We start from the raw sequence: 21,771 nt of genomic DNA, 5'->3' as shown, positions 1-21,771 counted from the left end.
GGTAGTGGTGGTGGTTGAGTGTTGCTGAGGGGTGGGTACCGGGGGCAAGTGAGGGCAGATCAATGCGGACATGTGCGGGAAATTGCACAGGGATCGATCCCAGGACTCTCGGGGGAAGCGCGGCCTCTGTGTTTTTCTCTCTGTCACTCCTCTCGCACCTCCCCTATATACCCTCTCTACCTCCGTCTGTTCTGACTCTCATTTCGTTCCTCCCCACGTCTCCTAAGCCTCACTTTCCCTCTTTCTCTCTCTTTCTCCTCGCGCCTTCGCACGGATTTCGTTCTTTCGTGAAATGCTCGCTCTCCTGACTGATGAATGCATCGCTTACTGATCATAACTACTGATATACAGATGATCTTTCAGCAATTGACGATATTTTTTATGTAACATTTATTGGAATGGCTTGCCCGATTTCTATCTTAAAATGCTTTAAATCACGCTTCCATTTTGAATTTTACACAAACCTATTTACTTTATAATTCGTTCCAAGCTATTATTTAGTCAACAAAAATTATAAACAATTCTGGAAGATTATATATATAAAATTAATAATTCAAGAAGATTAACTTAATAGCAAAAAAAATTTTTTTTTTTTTATGAAAGTTTAGATCGATATTATGAAGATAAAATTTAAATAAAAAAAGAGAAAAAAAGGAGAAAGAGAGAATTAAATCACAGATATTAATGTGCGCTAAACAATCGCTATTTCTTATAATAAGTTTTAACGAATGTAGGACATTTATAATCTGAGATGCTTCCTTAATTATAATAATAAGTAAAACTTGTAATGAGTAAAGTGAATCTTTACCTTTATATATAGGATAAAATTGATATCTATCTTTCCATATTTCTACGAAACTACTCTAGTTTAAAGATCGGAAAACTAATCTATCCAAAATCGAGAATAATAAAATTATTCAAATAAAAGGTTCACAAAAAAAAAAGGCTCCTTAATCTATTTATAAATGTAAGCATTTCATGTTTACACAGCTTTTTTGACAGAGTAATGATGGATAATGAAACACAGCAGGTTACCATAGCAAGTAAAAAATTGGCAAAAGGGAAAAATTACAATAGCTTGCATTAGAAAGCTCAGGTATACAAGTCAAAAGATACAATTGAGCAAAATACTAAACTATTTAAAAAGTCTAGAAAATCGCGCGATACTTTAGTTGTCTAAAGAAAAATTTGTCAGTCATTATTCTATACAATTGGATAATAAATTTCTTTTTTACGCTTTAACCTCGTCATGGTATGAATTATAAGTGTAGGTGTACTTAAAGCAAAAAATAATTTATTATTTATCTTTTAGAATTCTGTCCGTTGTAGATGAATAGACATCTTTTGTCATCTGCCATGACAATTGCACATTCTGGTATTTTCTTTGTAAAATTTATTTCCACAATCGGTCTTAATCGACATTTTACTGCCACACATTTCTCATGGATGTAGCATACGAACGGCACAGCACGGCTTTGCCGTGAAGATTGATTAAACCTGCTGCCGCAGCTACACCGCCGCACCGCTCATGCGAGGTATATTAAAGACGTGACCCGACATAAAGGATCCTTGTCCTCAGTTCCTATCTACCTCTCTCTCTCTCTCTCTCTCTCTCTCTCGCTCCATCCTCTTTTCTTCTATGACCACATTGATTTTCTACAGTACTCCACCCTTAGTCCACATTACTCTATCCCTTCTTCCGTCCGCTAACTTTTCCTCTGCAAACTCTTCTCCGAAAGAGAATGTACCCCAAGTGGAGTACAGACAAGCACCGTTCAGGCATCCGTGCCTTCTTCCTTGGCGCCTTCTTATCGACACCCGACGTCGCGCGCTGGAGGCCGTGTAGTCGCTGTTTACTCGCGAGTAATCCGGGAGCTGGCCCGAGTACTCGAAAGCTTTGCAAGTTTGATTGAATCTCGGCAGCAAGAGCGCCGCCGGCATCAGAAAATGGACAAGTTGCTAGCTTCGGAGTTCGTTCTGCACGATTCCCATTTTTTTTATTTTTCCCGCGAAAGTTAGCGGATGTCGTGAACAGAACCATTTTAGTCGGCACAATCAACCAAAACTTTTGTGTCTTAAACAGAAAAAACGTTTTCAGATTGTAAACGAACTGAATAATTTTGTGTTACGATTAGAATGATAATGCATCCCGAGTTTAAATTGGCGACGGAATAACATTATGTAGAAAAGCGAATTAAATACTTTATAACACGTGATTTATTTAATTTTTTATCAGCCGCATTAGCCATTTTATTTAATATCTTTTATCGTTTAAATTTTGAATTGTGTAAAAAAAATTGAGAGAAAAAACTATGTTCATCGTAGCTATAACGGCCATTTATCTCTCTTAATCAACGTTGCAAGCGTTATTTTTTGAATATCTATTTATTATTGTCAATTTGTTTAAGAGCTCGGTGCTTTTTTTTTTCAGATAAAAGCATATTTACGCTTTTCCTCGTTAATGAGATTTCGCCTTTGATGTCCACCGTTTTTATTGCATTAAGTGGATTTCGGAGGTAATTTTTTTTTAGTCTGCCGCGCCACGTTTGCCACGCTGTTGTAACGTTCGTGAAATGCATTCTCGTTTTTCGCTCATGTCGACGAGAATCGATAGACCGGGCAGATTAAAACCGAGTATTCGTAACCACGATTTCGAACGTGCGACGGGAATATAAAGCCAAGTGCGCGCCATGTTTTTTCTCTACCATTGGTTTTTCTTCTATCGATCCACCAAACTTACGCGATATTTCCTAACTGAAGCTATATTACAAAGTAATTAAGTTTGCAAATCAAAAAACGTTATACAGAACATATTATAATAAACTTTACACTATGTGATTGCCCGACATAATGTCACATTGTCCGTACAAATACTTTCCAGAGTTGGGAAGCAACGCGTTATCGTTACAGTTACTTTTTTAAACAACGTTATATTTTTTTATCAGTAACGGCAATGACGACGCAGTTACCATTTTTGCGTAATGAATATAATCGTTACTTTTACCATTACTATATATACGTAAGTAACACGTGTACGTATACATAGTATAGATAGAATGTGCATAAACGAATTTTTAAAAAAGGAGTATTATATTTGATCATGTTGCGAACGACTATAACCACTATATATTTCGTGTTGCACTGGTCAATTAGCGACGTACAATTGAATGCCACTCTAAAAAAATCAGTAAAAAAATTCAGAATTCAGTGAAAAAGTAACGGAATTGTAACAACTCTATATTTTTTTAGTAACGATAACGTTAACGAGTTATCTTTTCCAATGGGTAACGATGAGTTCTTTTTTACAACGAATAACGAGTAACAGTAACGAGATATTTTTTAAAAGTAACTTTCTCAACCCTGAGACTTTCATATCGTAATGTATTTAAATCAGTAAAAATACATTCTTTTTACGTCTGAAAGTCTGTTAGTCTTTGCGGTGTCGCAAAGACTAATGCGGCAAGTTCTGAGAGGGAATTGTAATCGTCATTTGTCCAGAGGACGCAATAATGTACGGTGAACTACCCTCGGCGTGGTTCAAGTTGTCCCGCGTGCGACGACAGCATGTGAATTTCGCGAGAATGAAGGCGGAGAAAAGGGACGCCTGAGACATTAAAGTAAGAGACAAAAGGGTCGGTGGGATAAGGTCGGATGAAGGAAGGACAGACACAGATAGGAAAAAGGGGAGAGACAAACAGTTCAACGTGACACCGTACATTCGTCTCGTTGCTCCGCTTATCGCGTAAGAATCTCATTTTTATCCTTCCCGCAATACCCTCCGGCGAAGTTCTGCGCCTTCTAGGTATGAATAGACCACCTATGTAAGTCCTCTAGCCCTAAACTCCCCGGAATATATTTGATGGCATCGCCACTCCCGAAATAGGCCATTACATCCAATCTCGTCTCATTTCCGGATCCTTTCTTTTTCTAAACGATCTTTGTTTTTCAACTGCGTTTCGAACAACTCGATTGGGATAACTTGTCATTGATTTACCTTGGGGTCTTTCCAATCTTTACAACGCGAAGTTTTCTCATTTTCTTGAGTGTTAGAACAATGTTGACTGAGCTTAAACGTTATATTTATTCGGGGAATTGTTGATAATGGTAGAGAGAAATCGATTACATTTTTACTTTTAAAATATCAACAAGTTTAATTTATAAAATGCCTTTTAATATAATAAAAATGCCTAAATATAAAACACTACACTTACTTTTTTTAAATAAAATTGTAGTAAAGTCAATATAATATAAAATTAATCGATCTATCTAAGAGAATATATCAATTAAATATTTTTATCCACACACAACTGCATGATACATGAAACATATATTAAAAAATAATGTAATGTCGATATCTGTTTTCATCTTCTTCTCGACGTTAAACTTTAAGTAATCGAGTTTTCTTTTTCTCCCGGATACTTCGAGAAAATCAAGACTTGAACGAACATCTGGGGGATACGGGCAGTCAGCAAAGATTAAGAAAGAAGAAGACGAAGAAGAATCTTTCCCCATGTCTCTTCATCCACGTGCTGCGGATGTTCCGTATGCCCTACACCCACGTACACAATGCCGGCACAAACAAGATCGCTGATGAGTCACGTGTGTGTGTGTGTGTGCTCACGCAATCGTTCGTTTTTTGCCATATTGAAATCTACTTGCAATATTTCTCTCTTTCGCGTCGAAAAATATTACGCAGAAATATCGAGCAGTGGTGGTCAAACGTTGGTAAGGCCAAGTTTTCCTAGGGGAAATTCGTCAGGAAGATAAGAATCTGACCAGGCACGGTCGAAACGAAACTATCCGAATCGGATCTGAGTGACAGATGGCTCTAATCTGCCGAGAGTGCGCGATCGAGAGTCTACCTTGCAGTAGAAAACATGGATTTGTAGTAGGCTGCTAGAATCTAGCGCGAGAGATCCAGATAAGAACCGGCGCAAAAAGAACATAAGTCACGCTGACACGTAATTTCGGTGGCCGGAATGATACGCGTAATTGTCTCGGATGTCACAAGTTAAGATGAAAATATATTTGCTCGTAGAACTTTTAAATCAAAATAAATTCTCTGAAATTAATTTAATTTTCATGGCATAGATTTTGATTAAATTATATTGTATAAGTATCTTCAAACAAAAAATAATATCCGAGCGGTTTGATATTAATTTCTTTTAATAAGTGCACTGAACTTTCAAAAGTTTTAAAGTTTTAATTATAATTAAAATACATGAAGTATATTAAAATAATAAAATATTTTGATAAAATCGATGGAAATTTAAAAAATTGAAAGATATTTTATCAAATAAAAAAATCGCGAGCAAAATTCATCTCCTTTTTTTAATTTTATTTTATTTCAAATAAAAATTTAATCTAATGTTTCTTATATAAAATTGCATGTTATATCGTTCATGGTTGCTTTAATTGTCATAGGTGATATGATGTTTTACAGTCTGTCATAGTTCTGCTATGATTTGTGGTTTTTCTACAAATAATAATAGAAGTATGACAAACTGAAAAACATCAAACAGAAAGAAAAATATCAAAAGATAGATATTTTTTTTAAATAAAATATTCTAGCTTATACAGAAAAAACTTAGCGAAAATTTCTTGCTAAGTGTGACGTCTACACCTGTGATATCCATAGCTTGCTTGAAGCAAGTTTACTGCAGCGATTTAATCAACATTCAATAGCTTGTTAAATCAGAATCTTTATAATCCTTATAAATTAAAAAAATATCATGTAAAATTATTAATTTTTATCTTTAATTTACTATACTGTCCTATTAATACAATACATTGCACGATTTATCAGTTTAAATTTGGCAATTTTTTATTATTAAAAAAAAAGACAAAAAATAGGCTTAGAAACAAAAAACTACTGTTACTAAAGTACTATTCAGCCGAAACCTTCACAACCTTCCATTTCGAAGGATCCTTGTGAAGGATCGCGTTTATCTTGAAAATAAACCGAAAGTACTCGTAAACGACAATCATCAATCATAGCTGCGAGAGTCATGCGGGTGGCTGCGCAGTCTGGCAGCTGATCCTATACTATCGTTTTCTCCCTCGTGTTACTGGGTTACCCACGTCCTAAAACGGAAGTGAATTCCATCCCCGACCGCACCCGCGAGTGTAGTACCGGTGAGTGCTTTTAGGCGAGGCCGCATTCGTAGGCGACGGGCTTTACGCCGATGCGATGGCACGAAATAAGCAGAACGAAACGGGTAAGGGGGAGAAAGGCGGTTGGAGTAAGAAGAACGTGCGCGGATAAGGAGACAGAGTGGCAGTCGAGGGAGGGGGTTGCTGAGAACAAATGCGAAGCTCTGCCTCCATTTACGTCGGGGGTTGCGAGCGTCAGGGGTTGGCACGAGGTACGGGATGGAAGAAATTCGTGGAAACACCGCGGAATTGGATAAGCCGGCGGGGTTTGTTTTGTCAGGGGTTCGCAACGAGGATAAACGTGGCGACTGTGAGATCGCGTGGTCGATGGTCATAGGCCTGAATATCGCGTGTCTCCCAGCTAACTTTCTCTTGCTCGCTCATTCACTCGCTCGCTTGCTCGTCCGTCTGCGCGGAAATCGACAATCTGCTAACCCGAGACGGGCACTCGTGTTGTTAACAAGCGCCGCCGCGCCGGATCGATGGATCGAAACTGTGTTTCCCCGGTTAAATTAATATTCCCTCGAAATGCTTACTTTTCACGAATAGCTAAATTACCTCCTCCTCACTCCATCTCATCCCATAAGTTTGCCAGCCTTTCCTAGGAAGTCATTCTTGCTATTTAGTGACTATAACAACTACACTGTTAGAAATTTCTCAATGAATTTTAATTAGCATGTAAAGGAAGCATGTGGTTATGCACGAAATTAAATGTAATGAATGATGTAAATAGAAACTAAATTACAGTAGTCTTAAATGTGATGAAAACGTATGTATTGAAATTAATGAACACATTATTATAGAAATTAATTTTCACGTTAATGAAAAGTACGAGATCTGAAAAGTAATTTACGTTAATGACATGTAAGAAACGTAAACGTATTAAACGTTAAGCGTTAATAGTATTAGGCTTAATTAAAATATTATTAATATTCGTATAAATGTAAAAGTACATTAAATTTCATTAATATGTACATTAATAGTTATTTCAATTACGATAAATTAAATGTCATTTATATCCGTAAATGAAAAGTATATTAAATTTCATTACACTTAATTTTTCAGTTACTGTAAACTTAAATCTCGTTAACATGTGCATTAATAGTCCTTTCAGTTACAGAGAAATTAAACTTCATTCACCAATGTACATTAAAAGTTAATGAAATTTAAGAACATTTCTAACAGTGTATGGCACTGTTTAATAGAATTCACGGAAATTTTGCGTTGTGTTTTAAAAATTATATGAGCAAACATCTTTCTTATCTGGTAAAAAGTACAAGTGTAAAGATACTCCGTACTGAAACAATGCAATACATTTTTTTAAATGTAAATCGATAAATGTTTAGTTTACTTTACTTTTCAACTCTATAAATAAATAGATTTTCTAACGTTTCAATATTTGTCCATTCAATAGCAAAGTTAAGAAAATTTAGAAACATTCATTCTTAGTGCCACAGTCATTATTATCGTCAGCTACTGCACGTGGTATTCCAAACCGCAATGCAATAAAGGAAAGTGGTTGCAATTAATTTTTTTAGATATTATCCTGCAATGCGATTCGCCAATCTCATTCTCCGCCATAGAGAAAGTGCGGAAGGAGACGGGTCCTTACTCGAACTATTGTCGAGACGAGAGACGGCGATCGAAAGCCCTGACAATGGAATTGCGATTATCGTCCGAGCAGGGTTGCTTGCCCTCATCAAACCCTATATACGCGAGGGCGAATCGAATGGTATGGAACACGATGAGAGACAGGGAGAGGTATCAGCGAAGGAAAGAGGGAATGGGAGGGTGAGGAACGGGATTGGCACGGGGTGGAGGAGCAAGATAGAGTTAGAGAGGAACGAGCGGGAGGTACTAGGTGCTGTTTGTTGAATCCTCGAGATCAATACGACGTACCCTATCTCTTTCTCCCTCGTAATATTACGGACGATGGCGTGCGTGACACACGTATATGTTCATATTCCCGATACACGTCACGAAAGGCAAAGTGATGCTGTACCAATTGATCCCCGATTTTTCACGAAAGTGTTTTGTCAATCTTCGTTTCTCAATAAAAAATGGACAAAATTATGATGTACGAATAGCTTGATTGTCCATTTTCGATTCTTTTCTATAAGATAAATTGACGCAGTGATGAACGGGGGAAATTTCGTGATTAATATTGTGTACATCAGTCATGCCAATTACGACAGATTGCTGCCGTGAGATTGTAGCTAATACCTCCATTTCCGATAATTATGCAAAATTCTATTCGTGCAAGTTTCAACATGGAAGTGTGGTTTTTTTTATATATATATATATATTCACATTTAGAATTCAAGCCTCATCGATATTTCATATATATATATATATAAATATTTAAAAGCTTTCCTTCACAAAAAGAAGCGATACAAGAAATTAATAACAATAGCCCTTGAAGGTGAAGGTCCGTATCTCCGGCTTACACATCCATTTCTGAATAATTTTTCATTCCGCTCATTTCTTCCATAAAAGCAGGCGATGAATATACCATAAGAGGATGGCTTCACAACGCAAGCCCGCTTTTCAAAAAACGGAGTTGGTCATACCACTTTATTTATCGCACTAGTTATAACGCGGTAAAGGAAGCTCTCGCGGAGCTTTTTCTAGCTTTGTCCCTCTCACGCTCTCCTCCGTTCTTCCTTTTCCGACCAATCGTGGAGGCCTGCTTATCGTCAACGCGAAGGGTGAACTGCGCACTGCGGTATGGGACGAAAATAGGTCGGCCAATTCTCGTACCAGCACCCTCTTTCGTCTCCGCCTTACCTATCGACACCTCCGCACCCTTATCCGAACTCTAATAAAAAACAAATACCTACGAGTGTGAGCTTCGATCGCTTAGGCGCGGCCTTTTCGACGCATACTCAGGGTCAAATTTAACCACCGTCGTTGATGCGCTGAGAGGGAGGCCGAATGTGCAATCAAATCATTCGAAAAGTATTACATTAATAACTAATATTTCGAAATAATGTACATATAAATGTAAATTTGTTTCCTTTTTTAACTATATTTAATATAATAACAAAAATATTGTATTATAAAATACTGAGAAGCATACCTTCAACATATGTATAAGAAATAGGATCGATTTGTTATCAAATTAAAAATTTAAATATTTATCGGTCTCATCATGAACAAATCGAGTATTATTAAATTTTTTTCTCGGTACAATTAAAAAATAAAAAGTAAAAAAAAAGAAACAAAAACTTGCAATTGTACGATTTCTTCATTCATAAAGAAATAATAATTAGATATTCATATAGTATGCAAATCGGAGCAAAAACTCTTCGTCATAATTTATATTCGTTAAAACTCAAATAAAACTAGTTATAAAATCTCCTCAAAATTAAAATATAAAATTGCAGTCTTATTAAACTGTATAATTGCACGCCATTGTAAAAAGATGTGCAATTATCTTTTAGTATTCAATATCAATAATTATCAAACAAATGAATATTAAAGTTTATGTCTGAATCTACGCACCTTCCTTCAGCGCATCTCATAGAAAAAAAAAATATATTACATCTATGATCATGATATCGTCAGTGTCAACTCACTTTCGCTGAAGACACAAGCACACAACTGCGGAACGCGTTGTTCACATTTGATTTCTTCGTAGCGCAATAACAATGGATTCATCCACTATAAAAATGTCTGTCAAAAGTCTTCACAAGGGGATCACAAATTATGAGGCATCAACGAATGATTCTTTCGCACGCATGTATGTAAATCGCAAGCTCTCTTCGATCAATTTCCAGATTGCTGCTTATCTTCGGATCATTTCTCTCTCTCTTTCTCTCTCTCTCTCTCACTCTCTCTTTCTCTCTCTCTGTCAGCCGAGGAATATTATTGTTGAGTCTGTTGGCTTGCGGAAACTTGTGAGGCAGGCTGCAAAGATTGCTGTTGCGCCTGCACATGTGTCTGTATCTGGTGATACAGAGGGTAAGTTTTTCGCTTTCTGATGCCATGCATAGAAAGCAGATGAATCTGCAAGTACTGCTTGGTCTTGAATTGCTTGCTGCACACATGACACGAGATGTACTCAGTCTGCACAGTGTGAACGTTAACAATATGCTGCTTTAAATTAGAATTGTTCGAATATATCTTGCCGCATTCGGGACACTTGGGTTTACCGGTTTGACTGGCGTCCTCCCTTTGCTGATGATACCGCTTGTGAGATTGTTGATGGAGTATCGCCATATCGATCTTGTCCTTCGCGCAAGACTGCAGTATAAGATTGAGTTGCTCACTCTTGACAGAAGTGCTCTGCTGGAGACTTTGGAGATTGTTCTGCAGTTTCTGATGCATCATCGTAAGTTGCTCACTGTTTAGGTTATTGAGGGAGTTGAGGGCATTGAGGGTGTGTTGCTGCGACGACTGTTGGCTGGTGGTATGGTGGTGATGATGCTGATGGTGATGATGCTGAAGCAAGGCCGAGAGATCCTGCCCTTTCGAGTTGTAACCTCCGCCGCTCTGGTAGGTTTCAGACCCGGCGTGCTCGTTCTTGGAAGATGAACCCGGCAGCCAACCGGAACTCGAACTTGAACCATCTCCTCCAGAGGGCTGCCACCGCCCTGGAACCACCAGCCAATGTCAGTCCTCAGCCAACCTCGTACGATTCCTTAAACACTATTCAATCGCTTTTTTTTGCCTCCCACTGCCCTTTCTTATGTATTTTTTTTTCAACTTTCTCTTTTCTGAAAGTGTATTTCCAGGTTTTAAAGACAAGGTTTTGCCCTCAATAATTTTTGTACCCTCCCCCAACGAGTCTCTCCCTAAATCTAAAATCGAATTCAATCCTTCGTATCAAGTTAATATGGCAACCTTTAATTGTTCCTGGCGCTCTTGTGCACCCTATATTGTTCGTCTCTTCTTCATTATCTTCCCATATCGCGATTTGTTTCCAATTCTTATTCAAATTGAGACCGAATAAGATCACTACATTGATATACACGCATAATTAAGATTATTTTAGATAATTACGAATAATATAAGTATAGATTTACAATTCGATTCCTGAGCCTGAAAATTTTGTTGATATTGCAAGTAGCGACGCGAATCGATTTCACACTTACACAATTTTTCAAGGTAATATACGGTGTCGAAAATGAACCTCACATCACAGACAAAGACAGTGACGAAAATACAATATGATATTCATTTCCGAATAGAAAGGTCATTGCATGATAGTTATTATGAAAAAGATTTATGTCTCTGCCATGTAAGATACGCCACAATAATGAAAATCATAGAAGAGCCGTTGAGATGCGACTCCATAATACGTTGCTGCTCACCGTGTGATAAGAGGGGTAGCTGACAAGGGATGCAAGGGTTGTGAGAGGTACGAGAGTTTCATGCATTCAACGCAACAACGAGAGATCAGAGTCTTAGGAAACGACGGAAGGATACTAGTCTGGGCTTTAAGAATGTTTAAAAGGGTGAGATCAAATCATAGATTTGATAAACTTACCGTAGTTTGGATCCTGATTGGCTACCTGATGCATACCGGAGGGTCCTGGCATATTCATGCCTGTAATTTAAAAATAGAGAGTCAATTAGATTAATTACACACAAAGATGTCATTGTTTTAAAAATTCAATATTATTAAATAAGACAGAAAAGTGCAATTATTTATTTATATGTTAAATATGAAATGCAGTTTATTATCTTAGTAAATTGTCATGAATTAAAAATAGGATATTGATTTTTTAATACTTAATAATACGCAGTACACATTAACAAAGTCAACTACTGTTTTATGGTAAGTATAAATATAAATCATATGAGATTTGTATCGCTCAATTGACTAGAGCACAAGTAAACGAAATCAAATTATGTTAATAATATGTTAGTTTATTACATTTCATAATAGATTCATATTAACACATTTTCATAAGTCAAAGAATACAATGAAATTATGTACACAAATAGAAATAATTGTAATTATTCATTAATTAATTTTAATTGAAGCCGTAATTAGTAATTAAGTCGGGCTAATTGCTAATTACGAAAGTAATTAGTAACTGGACGAGGAATTAATAATTAATTACAAATGTAATTAGTAATTAAATGTGCCATTAATTAAAAAACTAATTTGCATCCTTTGGACAAAACTGGGATTTCTTTGGTCCAACATAAATTCAACTCTGCCTTATAAATACCGAAGCAGCCGATATTTATAATATATAAGCAATTATCAATATAAAATATATTTTAAAACAGATCAATAATCTGTTTATTCTTGGAGTATATGATTTATTTATTATTAAATGAATTTCAAACAGAGCAAATAATATAACAATGTTGAATATAAAATATTTTACAAGATTTAATGTGCGAATTTTAAACATAAATGTCAAATAATTACCTTGAAGACTTAACAACGCTGCAGGGAAGCTGTTTCGATGGTGTTCTATAGAATCATTTAGGATGTCACTTGGCTCGGTCTTCACTGCGTTAAGAATGCTGCCGTGATTCGACACATCCTCCTCGTTTTCTGACATAGAATTCGAATCTTCGCCAGTTGATTGCGCCTGAAAGTTAACAAAATACCCTCATATTTGTAAAATATCAGTAAAAAAATACCTATAATCATTGCAAAGATACTAATCGGTTTCATAAAATTTAAATTTACACTTTTGCGCGGAAATACGTTTATGTGTAATAGAACATCATTATTGTTGCCTAACTCAACATAATCCTTACTCACCTGTACATTGTTTGTGGCTGTCGTGTGTATCGTGGGACCACCTTCGAGTGCCTGGCCTAACAAGGATTCCTGAAGATCCAATTTTGGTTCGACGTGGTTTCCTATTGGCGGACTGTAACTTCTTGCTCGCTTTTCTGGTGGACTCAACTCACTTTCATTGAGATCCCCTCTGCCGTTATCCTGCCAGTTACGTGGGGTTGCCTGATCAAATTAAAGATAATATACGGATGATAGTACAGCATCCATGAAAAAGGCAACGCAATCATTCTTCATAATTTAGTTCCAATTAATATTTAACATTCGATAATCTCATTATACGTATAATCAGAGAAAACTCCAGATACTCCATTATTAAAACTTCCACGTAATATTTGTCTAACGTCTATTATAAGTCGTGAAATTAAAAGCTAAAGGACGAAGCAGGAAATTCTAGCCGGGATTCCGCCTGTCACGATGGCGGCGACGGCGTAGTGTTAAAAGCACATTAATTAAAATTCGTTTTAATTAAGGCTAAATTAATTAAAAGTTCGAAACCAGCCGTATAATTCGTATAATTAATTTTCCAACTTCCATATTAAACTGCCGCGGGGACAACTTACAGGTGCGCTACCGTTGTTGCCGGCCGACGACGATGGAATTTTCGTGGCGCCGCTATTAACGTCCGCCAAACCCCGCACTTGAAGCATTTGAGCCGTCTTCAGGAAAGCAGGTAGCTGCTCCTGACCCACGTGCACTTCCCCGTGATACATAAAACGTAGTAAGGACTCCATGTCCGACGAAGCCACATCCTTCAGGATTACAATTGGGTGAGGACATGGATTTGCCTGTGCAAAAGTTAACATTTCCTTCGAATTCACATTTTCATAAATTAATCATGTAAAATACTTAAATGAGCATCCTAACGTAATTTCAAAACATTATTACAAAATGTTATAATTCTATTTTTCTGTAATTATATTTAAAATTGTTTAATATCTTTTTACTTGTTTGTAGAAAATTACTTTAACTTGCAAAATAATATTGTAAGAAATTATAAAAGTTACAACTTTTAAAATAGCTTGTAATCCACTCAATTTCAAACTCATACAATATACCGCTCAACATTATCCATTCAATCGAACAGTCGTGCACTGATCCACGCAGCGCTGATTCAACGAGATTTGATATAAGATACCAATGTCTCAAATTAATCGCAGCTATTAATTATCAGCCTATCCCGGGCAGCCATTAGTACAGTTATCTTATACGTAGCGTGGCAATTACAAAAAGTATGCGCTCTAACTAACGCATGATCGATCAAGGTAATCGATCCATCAGGAAGCGCGCGATTTTTCTAATCGCAGATTCATACGAGAGAAGATCGGAAACCAAGAGAGATACATCGATCCTCTATCAGCAAGAGAGGTCAAAAGGTTTGACGGTAACGAATACTACCCTTTCTTTCGCCCTTCTCCGGGTACAGAACAGAACGTTTCTCACGTATACTGAAATTCAGCAAACCATATACACTTAGATATCCAATGTGCAAAAAGAAGAGTAACATTTCTTTTCTTCCTGTCAAAGTAACCGATTCAACATCGGCTAAAGGTTAAAAGGTGTACGAGGATTCTGATCGATACCTAGCGAATCGATCCCTCTTGCAAAGTGCTTAATCCCATCCATCGATGGATACGCAGGGGGGAGTCTGACGGCCGATTAATTTGTAACGATTTACAAGCGAGATGGATATAATCAGCGTCGTTTAATCCATGTCGGAGCTACCCTTCATCTTGGTGCATTGCTGTACCGATTTGTACATTTAAGCCCACATAAATCGCCAATTTTTCGTAAATACGCACAGCAGGGCGACTTGGAAGATTTTTAACTACGAGATAAAACACATTAATACACGTCGATAAATTATAATTATTTTTATCTTTATTTAAACTCATGCATGAAGAACGTAATTGATTTAGAAATCGTTGCGTCGTTGTTTAATCAAGTGAAACTTGAAACAAAGTGAAAAACTTTACCTTGGTACAGGTAATTACGAGAATGAAGAATTCTAAAGCGAGATGACGTAAAATGTGTCCTTATTGCCAAGAGTGCCCCAGATACCTTCTCACCTTTCTCATCAGTGAATTGACCGAGTGAAATCGCTTTTCGCCGATGGTTAATTGCATCCACGAATAGTCACGCTCGACGGCCAATTGATTCGTAACGACAATTTATAACCACGACGCGTATAATGATCGATACTCAATCTACGTCGGGATGTTCCTGTATACCTGAGGCATCAATTCTTGCACCTGTCAGACCAGCGAATTAACTCTTAATATTGAATGATCTTCGAGATCGTTAGATGGTGACAATTGATCCTCAACAAGCAAAGTATACATATATATATGTATAGTTATCGGTTTGCTTTTATGATGAAATTCGTGTTTATATCATATCCTATTATGTAGCGTTTAGATTTATAACATAATACATCTAAAATACTGTATCATTTAATATAGTTACGTGCATACACGGAAAGAACGGTGTGTTGCTAAAGTATCTAAAAATTTAACTGGATACAGATCTAAAAATAATTATGTAGGACGTTCAAGCTAGTTGCGAGACTACATCAAAACTTTTTGCAGCATTGCTCATTATGCTTGAGCGTCCTACATAATTATTTTGATGGTCCAACATAATTATTTTCAAAGTTGTATCTAACTTAATTTTTAGATTCAGCAAAATCATTCTTTCCGTGTAACTCACTGAGGACAAAATTATCAAAATTATCAAGATGATCCGGTACAAGTACCTTTCATTTTACTTTTTCTATCAACTTTTCCTATTTACTTATTTTTACTACGTCTTAATTAATCACAGTTACTTATTTATTGATTCATTTCTTTTATTCGTATAACCTACGTAATAATAAAGATATAGCTGTTTTAAATTTCTAATTAAATATATAATGCATATTTTAATAACATGCAAACATGCAATGTGTTCTCGGTTAGATGGAGAGTTAGATCGATATATAACGGTATCGATCACGATCGTTCTTGCGAAAAGACCGCGAGAGCAGACCGCATAAAGCGGAGGCGTCTCACGACGATGTATGTACGTCATGGCAATATTATACGAAGTGCTAGTGCCATTATCGACAGCGATATTAATTATAATTAATGAACCTCCTGGGATGGCGCGGCTTTCCGTACGCCTTGCCTACACAGTTATACCGAAACGACGGTGATGCTGCATATATACACGCTGTAACACGAATACGCGGAGACGTATGTACAATGCCGCGACCTCAGCGAAGAACCGTTCCAACTTCGATTATCGATGCCCCGAATTTAACGTCGGTACGTGAAAACCCACGGCAGCGAAGGGTTCGACGCTGCCATGTGCAGAGGCATTTATTATTGGCCAGTATCGACTTAACGTCTGTGCACGCGGTGCAGCGAGGTGCGGCGTCTCGATTTATTGGACTGCATGCAACGGAACGTATCCGATAAATGGTTCTTGAGATGGAAAAGCAAGGTGCACGTATATCGCATAGAAATGATATAACTGATAAAAAATATGTTAATAAGCTGAATTAAAAACCTTAACTGCCGTTCAGGAAGATTTATTATCAATTTCAAGATTGGCATAATTTAATCGAAAATATTTACGACATGTACAACACACATATTAATTATATACATTTTAATTACTTATATACATAAATATATACAAATAATACTTGACTCTTCTTGTTGAGAAATAACTTTAAAAAATGATGAACAGAGAGCTGAATTTTTTTCTCAGCGAATATAATCAATATAATCGTACAATGCAATTTCATAATTGGAGAACTATATTTTATTAAATGCCGATAGCCGCTTCGTAATAAAAGAAAAAAAAAAATCTATGCTGGTCGAGCGTTTTATCTCGACAAAAGCATGACTTAATCAATCGAATACATTGAGATTCATCTCTCGAAGGGCAGTTTCCGCGGCTCGTAGGAGAGAAATATTTTTACCAATAATCCCGCAGTTATACAAAGCACTTTTTAATAATAATTATGCGATTGAATAAACGATCCTTATTATAGGATATAAAATAAAGGAAAGTTCAATTGCGAGCAATCCAGAACATCCCGTTGTCGTAATATTCTATTTTTATACCACATTTGTGTGTCATATAATTCGAGGAGATAATGTTAATGAAGGACTTATCGATTTAAATTTTTTAAATAAAAAATATAAATAAACTTTTCTTTCAATCTGTAATTTGTTTTCACATACGTTCATTTTGAGAAAATTTCCATGAGCACATTTATTTTGAGGTCTTGTGAATATTGAAGATGTCATATATGATTCCTCGATAACTTTATCGGGTGCTGGGAAGCTCGTTGATGGGAATAACTGAAATAATTGAAGTAGTGGAAATAATCACTGTCTGCAGGTATCTGCATACCTTTAGAATTCCGCAATGAAAAGAGATAAAGCGAAACAGAGAAGCAGAAGAAGCAAGACAATGGATGGTGCAAAAGGGGAGGAGAATGAGAACACTACGAACTCCTTTATCGCATTAACCAACTCAATTAACAACTTTGAGAGACGAGACACCATCCTCTCTAATTAGACCTAACGGGATTAAAACGGGTCAATAATTAATTGTATGATCGCGTGTGCGTCAGAGCAGAATAGGCGAATGATCAAAGAGCCTCCGATTAATTCGCGAGATACGTATCGATCTGCACAATATATATCATCATGATTCCCTAACGGATGATACTTATTCGATTACAACTGTGTATGCAAGGATACGTCGACATAACTGCTAATTACACTTCATCATTTGCTTGCAAAATATAGGTAACTCTCTCCAATGGGACTATATATGTTTAATTCAATTATAATTGTACATAAAATTATACAGTGAATATTGACGCAATCTATCATCAAAGATCTTATTGTAGTATCACATCGTTGTGCTTGTTATCAAATGAAATCTAATTGATAAATTGCTCGTACACGCTTCGTCCAACAAACAAATTTGTCTCAATCATCAAAAATGGCCGCTGGATAATATAATATTTTTACCTACATGCATGACCCATTTAATCGATTTTCAGAATTCGATCTGCGTGCTTGTCGCAATGTGAAAAATCAATATCCTCTAAAAAAGAACGTAAATAAGATACCGATCTATCTATCATTATATACAGCCTATCTCATTTGTCCAGTCAGTTATCGGTAAGGTTCCGTCATGATTTTTCGTGCATCGACGCTCACATGGCTTTGCAACGTGGGAAATCTTACGCCGGTCTTATTAACGACTCCTCGTAAGTCCCCCGTTGCCGCACGCTGTGCATGCACGATTTTTCCTCGAATCACCGGCGTCGTTCGACCATAATTATCCAACCACCTGAGAGCGATCGCGCGGCGGAATCCAGAACGTCCGCTTTCTAAAATCCGCAAAGCAACGGTGCGGGGAAGATCGTGGCAAGCGATTAAGAATCGGCCGCGTGATCGAACGGCACCGATAATTGATTAGTGGAAATAAACGGGGGCCATGCGTGAGAGACACAATGAAGGGGGCGGCGGAGATTAACGATACGCCGTAGAAAATGAGCGGACTTGTACCCGAGCGTGTCGCAAGACGTACTACGGTGCTGGATGCCCTTAACTTAACTCCGTCAGAGTTCCTGTTCATTATAACGGGCTATGTGTCTTTTTTTATTTCTATAACACATAAGCATCTATTTTCAGAGGCATTCGGTATTGCTATCCCAGTTTATGAACACGCCGCGAGTTATGATTTAAATTATTTAGCACGACTTGCATGATTAAACGAAATAATGAACAAGGGAGAAAAACAAATAATAATGTTTCGCATCGAAAGTTATTAAAAAAAATATATATATGTTTATGGTTGGAAAATGATTTATTTAGTGAAGAAACGTGATAAACCCCCAAAAATAGTTACGTAATTTAATCGGAGTCAAAGTAAATAAATATGAAAATATTTTCTTTCCAATTATTGTAAAACGTAACATAGATATGTTACAATTCTTAAAAATATTTCAATCGTTCGTAATCGAAAAAAATTATAATCTTTTTATATAAAAAAAACATTTATAGAAAAATCATTAAATTTCTTAACATTGAGATTGCTTTCTCATTATATGTTAAAACGAGGCGTAGAGAAAAAATAGTTAGTATATTTTGACAAAACTCCAAGCTGTTCCACACGAGAGAAGATGGCTTTAAATTGCACGTGAAAGGAAATACAGGGGTGTCATTGTACAGTTTATAGCGTGCGCATTAAAGAACGCCAAGTGTCACGAACATCGGGTACGTAATCGTGTACAACAGCATATACATGGCGGTATCGCATGCGCGCGAAGCACCCTAACTAAACCGTAAGTAGAAAAGTAGATACGATTGCATGGTTTCTGATCCGGTTATGTGGTGTGCACGCCAGCAGTCGTGGCTTCGCAAAACATATCGTCGGCATCACGTATACGCGCGTTAAGTAGCGATGGGTTCGACGCTCGGTTGCGAAAGATCGATATATATGTACCGGGCAAAGCGCGAGTCATCGATCATCGAAAATACCATCGTGCGCAATACCGGCATGCACGGTGTGCAACGAAGCTTCAACTCAATAGAAATTTAGCTTTTACCCGATACAGAATTACCGTATGTCCATTCGACCGCAAAATTGCTAAAATTATTTCAACGCGGAGATCGAACTGTTTACTACATATTTGATATACACGATTAAAAGTTTTAAAACTGTCGATATTCGACTGTCGATGTCAACTGTGACGTCAAAGAGTTTCTCTCTAGATTATATTAATTCCTAAGGAATATATTGGATCGTTTATTACTTTTTCGATCCAGTATTTTACATTTTAATATTATTTTCATTCGTGGCGAGCAATACAGTTATAATCGCTATAAATACGGAAAAAAACTCCCATTATTTTCGTGAATATTCATGTGTATTAATTAATTTTCGCATTTGAATATTAAAATATACGAACGTTTTAGCATTTAAATAATTCAGGACTTGTTAATAATTGGTTTGTTTTGATACCGCGAATTACTGTCCATTCGAATCTATTACTTCACAGGAATTCACGTACGTGAGCGTACCAACACACACACACATGCGCGTATGCGCTTCTCTTATCTGCTTATCTCGATGTCTGATGTTTCACTGACGCATGTATTAAACTTTCCTCGCATTATCCGGCCAATTCGTAGGATAATAGCGGCATGGATATCGATCAAACCTCGCACATAGTTACTAACTTTCTGCTTTTTTTTTTAGCAACGCTACCAACATCAATTCACGCGCGCTAGTAACGACAATAAATTATTTTCAAAATATAGTGACAGATAACAGGGATTAGTTATTAGATCATCAACTATCATGACTGATAATCCATTGAAATTTTGTTGACTGAGTTAAGCGGATTTGTTATCTTTAATTTTATCCGTGTCAAGGTAAATATATAATATTATGCGCGCAGATTGGCATTACATATATGTACGTATAGAAATACAAACATAAACACTCGCATACATATAAACATAGATTACGTTTATTTTTAATATTATATCTTAAATGGTTCAACAAATACTTGTTTGGTTATCATTAACACTAAAAATAACAACAGGTTTGAAAACAATGCGAAACCTTATATAATCTTCTTTATTTAAAACATTAAAGTATTTCAAAATTATTATCTAATTAATTTTGAATTTACGATGGATTTGCGTAAGCCGGCCTTTTACGACGTTATCAGCTCCCTTTGAGTCATAGATAACACACTAGCCTTTGTATAATTATGCCAATCAGATATTAATGAACCATCGCCTCTATACGTAACCGATAAGACTATATTCGCGCTGCAATGTTACGCTATTGCGAAATATTCCGTACGCGAGATAACGATATAATCATCACCGTCGCGACGCCGTTCGACCTTCCCGTTATTGATTCACCGCGTGGATTCTGGATCGCGACGCCGATGCTGTCGCTGCAGCATAAGGGGGAGAAGACAATAAATGTGCATCGCGCGCGTTTCTCCAGGCGTCGCCTTTTCCAGGCAGTCGCGGCACAGGAATGCGCGCACGTACAACGACGCACTTCCGTTGATAAAAATACATGCAGCATAATGCGTCTCGGTACGCGCGTCGACATTTTCGCTTCGTTATACGAGCACTGAAAGAGAACAGGACACCGAAAGGCGAGGCGCATCCGTCTTTGTTGAGTAAAAAAAAAAAGAAGAAGAAGGAATGCTTCGCGATGTTCTGCGCGTAATCCCACATAATTATATGCGCATACACAAAAGATGATGCCTCGGTAAGAGGAGGAAATTCGAATTGAGCAAACACTGAATGCTCTCTGAGAAGGAAAAAAAAAACATTTTAATCGTGCAAGATACTTTCGATGAAGAAATCAGCTTGCTTGTATAATTTAACAATAAAAAGAAGAGATAAACCATTCGCGATTGTATACACGCCGTAAACGTATTACTTTCCTATTGCTATCACATAGATTTATATAGACAGCTATAGAGATAAAAGTATTTATATGCATGGGTAACATAAACGCTGTTTGACTATTTCAACGTAATGCAAGAGATACTTGTTCACGTTTCTATTAACAGAATGCAGCAGATTGCGCGCAGCGGCAATATAAATGAAGTATAATTTCGCAGACATACGCCGCGCCGGCGCGCCGTATAACGCCTCTCTGTACGACGTTGATTTCGCTGCGTCGCGCTCCGGCAGAAAAGACGGCGTACGCGCATACACAGCACAATTATATACCGGCGATAATTTGCTGGCCGCATGTGCGCGCCGCTTAGGCGCGTGACATTAAGCGTAATGCGAGTAACGTCC

The 21,771-nt window shown here is 37.0% G+C and overlaps 1 protein-coding gene across 8 annotated transcripts in view; it reads right to left on the bottom strand.

Annotated features, from left to right (window-relative positions):
• The window catches only part of LOC108769945 (protein abrupt), a 133,103-nt gene that overhangs the window by 43,690 nt on the left and 67,642 nt on the right, over nt 1–21,771 (bottom strand). For 6 of the 8 annotated variants that reach the window (XR_001940569.1, XM_018521173.1, XM_018521172.1 and 3 more), the window contains 4 exons: nt 13,483–13,707; nt 12,884–13,084; nt 12,542–12,707; nt 11,645–11,704 (listed from right to left, as the gene is read on the bottom strand). Coding sequence is in view for 7 of the 8 variants with exons in the window: in XM_018521173.1 (XP_018376675.1) it covers nt 11,645–11,704; nt 12,542–12,707; nt 12,884–13,084; nt 13,483–13,707 (652 nt within the window). In the remaining variant the exon portion in view is untranslated. Of the gene's footprint in view, nt 1–1,949; nt 2,075–9,757; nt 10,749–11,644; nt 11,705–12,541; nt 12,708–12,883; nt 13,085–13,482; nt 13,708–21,771 lie in introns of those variants that run through there. The other 2 variants (XM_018521178.1, XM_018521175.1) reach the window with 2 other exon arrangements.

This window comes from Trachymyrmex cornetzi, unplaced genomic scaffold (assembly GCF_001594075.2).
Source record: "Trachymyrmex cornetzi isolate Tcor2-1 unplaced genomic scaffold, Tcor1.1 scaffold97, whole genome shotgun sequence".
In the NCBI taxonomy this organism is placed as follows: domain Eukaryota; kingdom Metazoa; phylum Arthropoda; class Insecta; order Hymenoptera; family Formicidae; genus Trachymyrmex; species Trachymyrmex cornetzi.
This window is presented reverse-complemented; position numbering and strand designations above follow the sequence as displayed.